The 13,339-nt window shown below is 42.6% G+C and overlaps 1 protein-coding gene across 28 annotated transcripts in view; it reads left to right on the top strand.

Annotated features, from left to right (window-relative positions):
- NEB (nebulin) overlaps positions 1-13,339 on the top strand; it is a 421,259-nt gene that overhangs the window by 48,744 nt on the left and 359,176 nt on the right. For all 28 annotated transcript variants that reach the window (XM_029605471.1, XM_029605466.1, XM_029605487.1 and 25 more), the window contains 5 exons: positions 376-483; positions 1,659-1,775; positions 10,294-10,395; positions 10,487-10,594; positions 10,702-10,806. In XM_029605471.1, the coding sequence (XP_029461331.1) occupies positions 376-483; positions 1,659-1,775; positions 10,294-10,395; positions 10,487-10,594; positions 10,702-10,806 (540 nt within the window). The remainder of the gene's footprint in view (positions 1-375; positions 484-1,658; positions 1,776-10,293; positions 10,396-10,486; positions 10,595-10,701; positions 10,807-13,339) is intronic.

Genomic DNA, 13,339 nt, shown 5'->3' with positions numbered 1-13,339 from the left:
GACAGACAAGAGAAGAAGGCATAGAACGACTGTAAAACAACGTGACAGCGGTGGATTCCCGATGAAGACCGGCCCGGGCATTCGCCGCCCAGGCCGGCCCAGGAGACACCACGGGGTCTGCCGTGCGCGGCTCTGTCACCGTCGCGCTCGGCAGACCACGTGACTAGCGTGACCGGCCCACCGGGGGATGCCCGATTCCCCCGATAGGCCAATCCGCCCCTGCAACGTGAGACATTACTTATTTTGGGGAACTTAATCCATTCTGTTTTACCGAGTGTGAAAAGCCAACTCTGAGTTGTGCATCTTCTTCACGTGACTATGATGAATTGTTAGTGTGTGTGAGACACGTCATCTCTTGTTTTCCTTTATTTCTAGAAAAAATACCAGGAAGAGTTTGAGGCTCAGAAAGACCAAATATATTTCATGCAGACTGAGACTCCAGAGTACAGTGTTAACAAGCGAGCTGCGGCGAATGCCAGTGCGGTATGTTAAAAACAAAAATTCCCAAACTTATTTGTATGCCGAACCTTGTTCCTATGTGACAGCAAACAGACAATCTTTGTCCCGCTCTTCCCTGTTCCAAAAGAAATGTGGATGTGATGAGGCTAATTTTCAGTCCTCTTGCACTTTCCCTTTGAAATTCCCCTCCTGGCAGGCATTGAGGTTTACAGGTTTGAACTCCCCACCAGGAAGTACACGTGGGAAATTAAATATAACTCCCCACCTGTACTTTTCCGGGACAGCCCTGCCCTTGCCCCTTCTTGTGCGCTGTCCCGGTTCCCTGCATTTGGGGGAAGGGGCAATTTTCAAAGGGGCTTTCTACATTCGTTTATCCATGGAGAACCTCTTTGAAAATTGCCGCTGATGTGAGAGACCCTTGGCTCTCTGTAAAAAGTGGAATGTTCCATTGCATCAATCACTTGTATTCTAAGAGTCTTGCATAGGATAATATTATCATTATCATTATTATTATTATTGCCATTGTAAAATACAAATCTCAGTTACTTGCACTAGCTTATTACTAGGACTTCTGATTATTGGTTAAAACCAATCGACCCTGATGTCAAAATCGGGCCTGTTGGTTTCAACTGATCAAATCACCAGGGGGGAGTCCTGGGGCTGTGAGAGGGAGAGTGCTGGAACTGGGGGGGGGGGGGGGGGCTATAGTGGAAGTGCACTGGGGCTGTGCTGGGAGTGAGTGTGTTGAGTTGGGGAGATAAAGAGTGGTGGGACTATCGGGACTGTGCTGAAGCTGTGGGAAAGAAAACACAGTAGGGCTTCTGATAATACGTTTTAAGAAAATTGGCAATTTGAAATAACCAAAAAAGCAGCCCAATAATGTTGTAGCAACGTGAAATCACTGATTTTAAACATTTACAAAAAAAACCCCCTAATTAGCTAAAAAAATATACACAAATTTAGAAATTTTTTAAACACTGAAAATAGAGGCCCTAATTATTACTTTGCAACTTAATATCAGTACTCTGGGATGTAAGTAAACCATGAAGAAGATTCTGAGGAGGTACCCAGACGCACTATAGAAGTATCCCCTTAAAAGGCGCACCATATATTTGAGCAATTGAACCTAGCTGCACAAATAAAACTAAAGATGACATGAGTCCTTTTCAGTAAAACAGTTTTTCTTCTTATCACCACAGATAAAGTACAAAAAAGATTATGAAAAGGCCAAAGGCGCTACTGCTTATCATGTGCTTCCAGCTACTGAGAATCCATTGCTTAGACAGCTGAAGCATGCCGGAAATGCCCTGAGTGATGTAAGTACTCTGCCTCTGAACTTGGGTTTCCCCTTGGAGCCGGATATGAAGGAGATGACATGGGGTGCTATGTGAGGAAATCTCTTCTCACTGATAATGTTTTTGGGAGTATTTACACTGAGCCCGCATGATGCATGGCTCTTTGGAGTAAATTTGCTCACCTATGTTTTAATTAGAGAGGCAAATTCAGTACTTAATCTAGTTGAATGCAGACTTCCATTGGATTGAATCTTGGCTTAGGAAATTTTGCTGTGATTCAAAGGAAAGCAGTCTTCCGAAACTGCTTTCCTTTGAATCACAGCAAAATCATATTCCACAATTAATATTCTCCCCTGAGTCAGTACTGAAATAGAAAATTCCGGATTCAGAACCTATTAAATGTTTGGAAAAATAGAACACCTTGAATAGTTCCTCTGGAGTCACTGTAAGTATGGGAGTAATCCATAGGACTAATCTATGTCTTATCTCCTGTTCTAAATTCTTATGAAAAGCAAATGATACCAAGGCTGGTAATACCTTGTAGCTTAACAAAGGTAAACGGACCATAGATTAATTTCCAAGAGTATTTTAAAACTGCAACTTGAAATAAATTTTAATTTAATATTCTTGAAATTTAATCTATGGACTGTTTTTTCTTTTGTTATACATAATTTTGTCTACTAAAAAAAAAGTAACATTTTTTCTCCCATATACTGTATTCCAATATGGTATCCAATTCCTTATAGCCTATCAGATTTATTGAGGCATAATGTTTTGAGGGCAAGCTCGTACTTCATCAGATGCATGACATGTAGACGATGTGAACTCTTGTTCCCTAAAGTTTATGCCTCAATTAATCTATTAGTCAATTAGGTGTCACCAGCCTGTCAGGTTTTAAGCCTCTGCTAATGCAAGCCACAGTCTTTTAGGGTGTCAAACTTGACTTTTTTTCAAAATAGCAACATAACAGTAATGTCCTAGTTTATATGTAGCAGATTTCAACATAAACACAAGTCTAATTATTTCAAAGGACTTTACACAATAGGAATTTAAATTCTAAGCATATGTATGTAAATTCAGATCATGTCATTCATGTAAGTCCAGTCCAAGGTCAGTATCTCCAGTTACTCTGTTTCTTTGTTTTAACAAGCATATATACAACTTACTTCAAATAACAAGACTTCACGGATTTCCCATTGGGTTCTGCTGCATGGCTCAACAGCCTTCAAACTGCTGGGAACACGGTGTTGTTCCCAGAGGTCCCTTGTATAAGCTTAAGGACCAATATATTGTAGTTCCTCAGAGGTGGGATTATAGATTATAGCCTCAGACTCTATGCAACCACCCCCCCCCTGGCTTTCTCAACCTTAAACTTACCAGAGCTACCCAGTGGCTCTAAGGCAGAGCATCAGCCTCTTATTCAACAGAGGTCTGAAGTAAGAGTACAAAGAGTAAAACTGAATGGAGTACAATTCTTTTGCCAAGTCTTGCTGAGCACTTCAAGTGGTGACCGTGTTGTATAACAACTGGAGTAAAGCTGGGCAGGGTGAACTCTAGGGATGTGCAGAGCAAAATTTTATGTTCATATTTTTTATGTCCGAAAGGGGGTCCCACTTGCGGCCAATATGGACATAAAAAAAATCCAATGAGTTGGGTATATGTACATATGTGCAAAAAAAAAATTTAAAGCCCCTCACCCTCCTTAATCCCCCCCCCAGACTTACCACAACTCCCTGGTGATGGAGCGAGGAGTGAGGACGTCATTTCTGCAATCCTTGGCGAGAAGCATGTGACGTCGGTGGCACGTCGAGTGACGCGGCGTCACGTGATTCCAGGCTCGTTCGCGCCGGACGGCTCGTTCGGCCCAAAAAGAACTTTTGGCCAGCTTGGGGGGGCCTCCTGACCCCCTCAAGCTGGCCAAAAGTTCTTTTTGGGCCGAACGAGCCGTCCGGCGCGAACGAGCCGGGAATCACGTGACGCCGACGTCACGTGATTCCCGGCAAGTTCGCGCCGGACGGCTCGTTCGGCCCAAAAAGAACTTTTGGCCAGCTTGGGGGGGCCTCCTGACCCCCTCAAGCTGGCCAAAAGTTCTTTTTGGGCCGAACGAGCCGTCCGGCGCGAACGAGCCGGGAATCACGTGACGTCCCTGACCCCCTCAAGCTGGCCAAAAGTTCTTTTGGGCCGAACGAGCCGTCCGGCGCGAACGAGCCGGGAATCACGTGACGCCGCGTCTGAGTGACGCGGCGCCACGTGATTCCCGGCGAGTTCGCGCCGGACGGCTCGTTCGGCCCAAAAAGAACTTTTGGCCAGCTTGGGGGGGTCAGGAGGCCCCCCCAAGCTGGCCAAAAGTTCTTTTTGGGCCGAACGAGCCGTCCGGCGCGAACGAGCCGGGAATCACGTGACGCCGGCGTCACTCGACGTGCCGCCGACGTCACATGCTTCTCGCCAAGGATTGCAGAAATGGCGTCCTCACTCCTCGCTCCATCACCAGGGAGTTGTGGTAAGTCGGGGGGGGGGGATTAAGGAGGGTGAGGGGGTTTATATTTTTATTTTGGCTCAACAATCGCGATTTCCCACATATCGAACATATCTATGTTCGATATGTGGGAAATCCGATCGTTTATGTCGAATCAATTTTTTAAGTAAAAAAAAAATATGAGTTGCGTTTTACTAATGCGGTCAATCCGAATGCACACCCCTAGTGAACTCTACTATTAAAGTATGATGGGAAAGAAAAAGAAAAGTCATACTGGCCCGACAGCACCCAGGATAAAAATGTGCCTTTCCTTAGCTTTAGCACTAGGGTTCATGATGGTGGTAGGGATAGGGCAGATCCTTCAGGCAAAGATAACAACCCTGGTATAGCTATAGGCCATAGTGATCTTGTTCATGGACCTGCTGTAGCACTTGAGAAACCACAGAATTTAATAAAATAAGAGGCAGAGATACTGTTATGTGGAGTACTGAAGACAGAAAGGATAGACTGGATTCCAATTTTAATGCCACAAACCCTATATTTAAATCAAGGGTTTGCAAAGAGCATGTCAAAAACTGGAAGAAAGAGGACTAGTATGCAAGGAAAAGCAGCTAAAATCAACTGACCCAAATTTAAGGTCTCTAATAACAAAAATTAAGCTAAAGAAGCACGTATGTAAGTGATATCATTTTAAAGCATTTAAGAGCTACTGCAGAATGAGAAATAGATGCTGAAAGAGGAGATTTGACAAGAAGTGTTAGTGGAGGTGTGCTGGAACAACTGAGAAGCACCAGGAGAAAGAAGCAGAAACAACCAGAGCATTTGGAGGTAACAGGTAAGATACCAGTGATTGAGGATGGTGCAATGCATGAGGATGAAAGCAATGTAAGGCAGGCCAGGAAGCTGAGTGAAAAGGAAATGTGGAAGAGAGATCAGGAGATGAAGGAACTGGCGGTTGAGTTGCTGACTCATATGGAAATAGATACTGGTTGTCAGCTGGAGCCCAGGAGAGGGAAAGACTAACTAAGATAACTTTGACACCCAAAGTGAAAAAGCATGATCAGTAAGATTAACAAGGCCATAATCTGCATAAAGGGATTATCTACTGATATCACAGAAATAAATTGGATACAGTATTGGGCAATGAAAATCACTACTGAGATACAATAAGGACACAAGGCCAAAAGCAAAGGAGAAAAATAAAAAATCCTCCCTGGAAAAAAAAACATCTAGAGGAAACAATTAACTCATTACATGTGGAATTGTCATTGTAGATGAATACTTCATTGGATTGAGGACATCAAAAATAATAAGAAAAATTGAAAAGCATGACCTGAAAAATGCTGAACTAATTGAATTTATAAATTGAAAATAGCAGCAGAAACACAAAATCTGCACAGATATAAAGAATATGGAAAGTAGAAATATCAAAATAAAATATTTAGACAGAGCTCAAAGCAACTCTATCAGGATCTGGGAAAGACCATTGGTAGGGTTCAACACCACTGACCAAAGGTGAAAAAGAAAAGTTCTGGAGAAATGTATATGAGGACCTGTAGAGTATAACAGAGAAGCAGAATGGCTACCCAGCACAGGGGAGAATATGGAAAGGGCAGACATCAAAGCTATCTGATGACCTGAAGTAACAACAAGAGAGCTGGAAGCCAGGTTAAAAAGAGCCCTACACTGGAAGAGCTCTGGCCCTGATGTGGTGCCCAGTTTTGGACTCAAGCAGTTAGTATCTCTTTACCAAGATCTGGTAAACTGCAAAAATCAGTTGATCATTTAACCAGAATTAGCACCACATTGGTTAATAACCAGAAGAAGACTTCTCCTTCCTAAGGGAGATCAAAGCAACATCCCCCCAAATTATCAATCAATAACATGTCTACCTACAATTTACAAGCTGTTCTCTGCAATAGAGGCAGAGAGAATATATAATCCCATGGATTTTAATAACATAATGGCAATAGAATAGAAGGCCAACAGAAGAGGAGTATATGGAACCAAGGACCAGTTGATGGTGAATAAAGCCATCATGACGAGTTGATGGTGAATAAAGCCATCATGACCAACAATTTATTACTCCTTAGTAATATATTGTTTTGAAATGTACAGAGTGAATCCTGGATTGATTGACTACATCAAGTTTACTATGAAAATGTGGCATACTACACTACATCTGCATCCAGTGAGGAATATTTCATCACTCTTGTTTTGTTTGGCATTGAACCCACTGAGTACTCTTCTTAACTCTTTGGGCTATGGAGTTTGCCTTAATTCCAGAGACACTAATGTTGCACGGACATCGCATTTACTGTTTGTCGATGACTTGAAGCTTTACAGAACCTATGATTGTCATGTAGCAGAACAACTTAGAGTAGTACATTTCAAAACTTTTGCTTTGTCTATAGATGTGTTCATAACGCAGTACCGAATTACCTTACCCAACTCCAGTTATCTTACACCTCCTCACTCCTCATAATTAGCTCTCCTTTTCTCCCCTCCCCTGGCTTCTGCAAGATTGTCTTGCACCAGACTCCACGCATTCTGCAGCTGTGCCTCAAAACTTTGAAATTAGGTACCAGTGTCTTTCTGTCTTAAGACTTCCCACCTTGCTATCAGAAAGAAAACCAGGGCTTGGCTGTTATTTTTTAGAACCCTTTATTTAACAAGAAGGCAGGCAATACAGAAACTAGTATGAAATACATCTGACTCGCTTCCCAAAATCAAAAGCTATCAACGATGGCTATTTAACTAAGCCTTTCCTTAACTGCAATCACTGTGACCACAGCATCCAGACAGCAACAAAAATTCCTTTTGTGACTTGACTACGGCACATGTCCTCTCAACCGTCCCTCCACCCCTTGGACTGCTTTCCCCCTTTTCAACTCACCTTCCCCCGCACTAGCTGCTTCCTTTCTACTCTTGAACCCTTTCCAGTGCATCTTCCATCTTTTTGACATCTAGCAGTCCCTGACTACTACTTCTTCTTGTGTCTCCTTAGCTAACCTCTCCTTGCCTCTTCAAACCTCTATCTCCTTACACCCTTCTAGATTTTCCCTATGCATAGCACCCCTTCCAACTCTTCTGGAAATTGCCATATGCTTAGTATAAATGTAAGCACTAATGTATAAGAATTCTTCTATAAATTGATTGTAATTCCCCTTGAGTCCAGATTGGTTAAGGCGGAATATGAAATGTTTACAAATAAATATCAATCAATAAAGAAATTAATAAGATCTTCTCAAATGACATCAGGATGACATTTGGCCTGGATAAATGGTGCTAAGGCAACTTCAAACAAGGGAAAATTAAGCAAAAGTGAAAATATTTTTCAAACTGAGGACTGTTGCATAAATATCTAGGGGTGGATGAGGGTGCAACAATTCAATACAAGTTACTGAGAAAAAAAGACCAACTGTAGGAGACTGAAAATGATTTTGAAAAGCACTTTAACACCGAATAAGATACAAACTATCAATTAACTTGAAATTCCCACATGTTCCTATATTTTTGAATAGTAAACTGGCCTAATTAAGATTTTAAACAGTTGGATATAAGAGCAAGAGAGCTTTTCCATGTCTATCAAGTAATCTATAAGAATCAATGTATGCCAGTGTAACAGGGTGTCAAATTCTGTGCCCCTGTGAATAGTTTTTGCCCTTGACCTGCAAGAAAGTAGTGATTTTGGCTAGTATGAGAACTCTCCAAGCCTCTACCAGACCTTGCCTCCAAAGTGATGTCAGCAAGCTAAGCTAGAGTACCACTCCCCGCTGGGAGGAGTTGCCCGGGTGTATAAAATCCCTGCACCCTTGTGATGCAGACAGAGGGTCCAAGAGAGTTAAGGAATTCAGCACCAGCCTTAGCTCTGCGCTGAAGGTATGCGAGTGTCTCTCCTTGCAAAGGACACTTTGTAGACCTTGTCCCTCCACAGAGAAGGTCTGGGAGAAGAGAAACAGGACTCCAGGACTAAGAGTTCCAGAGTGTGTTGGAGGAGTTCCTGAAACCAGAAGAGAATCTGAGGAAACCTAAGAGAGAAGGGGACTCCTCAGAGTACTGGATGAGTTTACCATAGAAGAGAAAGCCTTTCTGGGGAAAATTCACACAGTCAAATATTGATCAAGGAATTCAGTGAAAAGGCTCTAGAGAGAAACAGAAGGGAAATATGGAGGAAGAGAGAAGATTCCACCATCCAAAAGGTACTGGGAGGACCCAGGAAGGAAGGGTACCAGTTCTAAAGAGCCTACTTTTGTGGGAAGGAGTGTGTTAAAGAGACTATATTTGGATTTGTGGTGTATTTTTACATGTTGTGATACTGGACTACACTACCAATGGGTTGAGGTGCTTTGAATTTTGGTTTTCCTACCACCAGTTTACAGTAAAGACTTTTATTTTGAACAACAGCTGTTGAGTGGACTGATGTTCAGAAGAGTCCCATAAAGAGACAAAACCCTAAGGAGGTCATGGGGCCACGCATTGTCTGTGGCCCTCCCTGAGTGACCCCTGTGCCCTAGATCTGATGGGACGGTGTAAGAGATTGTGCATTCCAAGAGCTGAAGGCAGTATGGGCCTTATAGAAACAGATTTTGCATATAGAACTGCTATTATAGGCCTGCAAGCACACCTAACATCATCAACGAATCCCAGTACTCAAAAAGTGTCGAAGTAAACAGCCAAAATCAGTTTCCATCCTTAAGCATGAACGATTTTTTTGACGAGTGGAAGGAACACGTGAAAATCTACCAGTACATGAGGGGAAAGAAGCAACAGAGTTTGCAAAACAAAAGCAAAACTCTTTAAAGAATCTGACTAGTAAACAAGGAAAGCAAATCAGGAAAAGCACAGATATAGCGGGAGGGGTTGTTTCAGAAACCCCATGTCCTTCAAACCTGTCTCAAGAATGGCTAGGGAGAAGTAAGCTTAAACCTAAAGATGAGAGATTGCTAATTGTAGCACAGGATGATTCACAGCTAGCATAGAAAAAAACCCAGTAAAAGCAGATACATGCAGATTCTGCAAAACAGAACTGGAAACAGTTAAGCACCTCATCACTGGATGTCAAGTGCCGATGTCAGAAGGCCTGTAAACAGAGAGGCATAATAAGGTGGCACATCTTATCCACCGGACATTGTGTAAACGTTATAACATCGCTGTACCAGAAAAGCACTGGGAACACGACTCTGAGAGAAATGTAGAGAATGAAGAAGTTGTGACCACCTGGGACATAACTTCTCCTACCGATTAAAGACGTGATGCAAGAAAACCAGGCATTATGGTAAGGGTGAAAGGCGTAAAAAAGTTATTGCTGACATAAATGTCAGTACCAAATGACTATTCAAATGGAGAGAGAGAAGATCCTCAGGTACCAAATGATGCAATAAGAGACCAAGAAAGTGTAGCAGAAAGATACAGAAATAGTCCCAATTGTACTGGGTGCTACTGGTCTGATTAGGAAGAACTTTTAGCCACATCCTGTCATGTTGCATGTGCATATTACATGCTTTGAACTCCAGAAGGAAGCTTCTTTGGTACAATGCAAGAATTAAGAAGGGCATTAACAGTAAATGAGAGCGATTGAGATCAGACGCAGTATACCTGCTTACTTGTACGGTTGGATAGGAGAGGGTTTTTTTTAGATTTTGTACACCACTTTGGGCTGCCTACGAAGGTATAAATAAATAAATAATAAGCACCCTGATTTATGAGTGAGGCTCCTTCCTTCCCGTTAATTTGCAAAATGAATCCATCTGGAGACACGACCCCCAGACTACTGGTTTGAGGTCAGGCCCTCATGCAGCCTCTGTCAGACTAGCAAGAAAACTGTATGAACATTCACTCTGTACATACAAAGATTCTTCTTCCTTTACCATAGATGCACACATAGGGAAATTGTCTAGTCTGTGTAGTTATTAGTTAACCTGACTGTACCTACTGGAAGTCTATATGCACCTACAGCTACTGAAATCCTCTGTGGAGGAATATTATCTACTGTAAGGAAATGGTACTAATGCGGAGCAAGAATAAAATCTTACATATAACCTTTTCCTTTGTATTTTACAGATATTATACAAACAAAATTATGAGAAAACAAAAGGAAAAAGCATCAATTACTGTGACACGCCCAAGTTTCAACTTGATACTGTTTTGAAAAATTTTAGTGGCGTAAGTATGGGTTTGTTTTTTTTCGTTGCTGCATGCTTTTTATGTATCTATGCATGCAGTCAAATTTCACCTGATCTTTCCTCCTATGCAGATTCACTATAAGGATAAATATCAGAAGAATATTTTGGGAACTTACCTAGGCAGCTATGAAGACCCACACATGTTGCACTGCCTAAAAGTGGGATCATTGAGGAGTGATGTGAGTCCAACGCTATATGCATCTCAGGTTTTGTTCGTTTAAGGTACCCTGAAAACCTTTCAAAAAAATTCATCCTAACCCCATTTCTTTTCTCCCCTACCCCCTAGAAAATCTACAAAGCAGATTATGAAGATGACAAGACCAAATGCTTCTTTCCACAAACTATCACTCAGGAATATGAAACAGTCAAGAAGTTAGACAAGATTAAAGACGTATGTGCACAACAATAATTTCTGTATTCAGGCAACCGTACAGGGAGATTGCATTCATTCTGGTAGTGTAATTCAGCTTTGCAAGCAGGCTGCTCTTCTCTGCTAAGCACTGAATTTGTTTTGAGCGTTTTCCTGCAGCCCTCAGAAAGAAATCATTGAGCACAGTCCTTTTCCTCTCTCGGGACTGTGTGTTCTGGATGTGTAGGGATGAATTCCCTGCCATGTACATCTTCATTGTATGTGGCCAGTATTATGGAAGGACCCCACAAAACCCAATTGGTTACACTTTCTCCTTATTTAAAAAACCCCCCAAAACAAACCCTTTTCTAATCCTGTTATTTTGGTTCATTTGACCCATAGGGAGAAGAGTGGGGGGGGGGGGGGCAGTCATTTACTTTTCCTCAGCAATAAAATATCACCAAGAAAAATTCCACAGCATAGCTGCCCAAAGAAATAAGGCACAATGGCGGCCCCACAGCCTGGGGTCACCATCATGTTAAAGGGTGCGAACAGCTCGTAGCTTCCCCATCTCAAATAGTAAAAAAACCAAACAAACCCCAAAATTGAGATCTTGTGAGACCCCTCTTTCCCACCTCTTTCCTGCCTCTAGAGGTGGCCCTAGGGCAATAAAAATGTATTTTAAATGTTACAATCACGTGGCAGAGGCAGCTCCCCTCCTTTCCCAATCCCTTCTCTTTGTATCAATTGACCCCTCAGCCTCCAAACTCCCCCACGCCTGAGGACCCCTCCAGATCACCACCTAGTCCACAACCCTTGACCTCTCAACCCCATCATATCTTTCAATCCCTGGTGGCCTTGTGAGGCCCAGAGTGCCCCCTGGCCTCCAGGCCCTGAGCCCTCTGAATAAAAATGGCCCCAGCCAGCTTCTTATCAATTTATGCCCCAGAGGCAATTATAACATTTATTGGTGAGATTTGTGATATATTTTGCTGCTGGCTTTCTTCACGTTGCTTTAGAAGGAGCAGCCTGTACTATTAGCGCAATACTTAAAATAAGCTTCAAGAACGTGTTTCTTTGCTCTGAACTAAAATTCCAGGGGCGCCTTCTGACCTCAGGGTCAGGTCGCCTGCTTTTCTAATCCAGCTGCATGTCAAAGAGACTCAGTGACATTTCCACTCATTTCTACGAATTTAATAAAGCCATTACAAAACATGTTACCAGCACAAAAAGAGAAACAATCTGAAATATACACAGAATGTAGGTGATCTCAAATTTGGAGCATAGAATGCTAGGAGCTGATAGGGAAATCACATGCACGTCAACAAGATCCTTTCATAAATGAACACTGGAAGAGAATTTCAAAGGGCTTTCCATGAGTAAAATGTGCATTATCTTTGCCAAAGCCTACGTGCAGATAAAAGCACATGCACAAGGCCCGCACTTTGACTGGAGGTATTCCCAGGGCGGGATCAAGTCAGGGAAGAAAAGTATCTGCAGAAAAATGAGGTGCAGTTCTGTGGGGATATTTTTTTCTTAGGCAGTGTTCCAAGTAAAGCCATGTGCGAATGTTTGCATTGAAAACTGGTGCAAAGACTGCGGATAAAATGTAGCCATGGGCTTTGCAGCCTTGCGGGCAGTATGAAAATTGCCCCCTATGAGACTGGACTCCCTCCCTTACTCAGCATGCGGGAACCTAATCTCATCACAGCAGTGTTACCCCCCTTCTACTTATCATCATGAGCATCAGGCCCTGATCTGTCTCTGACTCCCTCTACCCTGTCCTTTCACTTGCTTTCCATCTGCTTCCACTTTAAATTCAAGCTCCCCCCCCCCCCCCCCCCCCCCCACACATCTTCTTCCCACTCATGCACTCTCGCCCCTCCCAATATCTCAACCCTCATTTTTTGCTCCGGTCCTCTCGCCCACCCTATACTTAGTACAGATTCTCTTTGCTTTGTTTGTTTGTTTTTGTTCAGCTTAGCTCAGTCTCTCCTCCAAGTCCTCTCTCTTGCTGTCCCCTGTTTGGAACTCACTCTTGTTTGCCAGATCCCACACCCATTCCATGTACACCTACAAATCCCACTTGAAGACACACTTCTTCAGAAAGCAGCATTACCTTTAAAATAAACCGCTTCCTCTGAACGCCTTCTCCTACTCAGCTCTAGCCTCCTACCTCAAGTAGATCTCCTTTCTTAGGGGGTCATTCACTAAGCCACAATAAGGTTACAGCATGTGATATACACATTTTGCGCTGTTATTGCATGATACTCGCATTTTTGTGCAATAGTTTGTTAAAAAAATCCACGCCCTATTGAAATTAGCTGCTTTGCACGCATTTGTATGCATAAAATGTACTAATTTGTGCAAAGCAGCTAATGCAATAAAATAACATGGTTTACCGCAGTTGTGTTATTTGCCGAAAAATTAACTACAACTCAGGAGATGTAGATAATTTTTCACCAGGAGCATCAGGACGTTAACTCAAGTCCTGATGCTCCTGCACTGAAATTAAAAGGCCACATGGCTCAAAATGAGCACCACTCCCAATGAGCACAGCTCACAGTGAAACCCC

This window comes from Rhinatrema bivittatum, chromosome 6 (assembly GCF_901001135.1).
Source record: "Rhinatrema bivittatum chromosome 6, aRhiBiv1.1, whole genome shotgun sequence".
Classification (NCBI taxonomy): Eukaryota; Metazoa; Chordata; class Amphibia; order Gymnophiona; family Rhinatrematidae; genus Rhinatrema; species Rhinatrema bivittatum.
The sequence above is the reverse complement of the archived record's forward strand: the minus strand, read 5'-3'. Positions and strand labels throughout refer to the sequence as shown.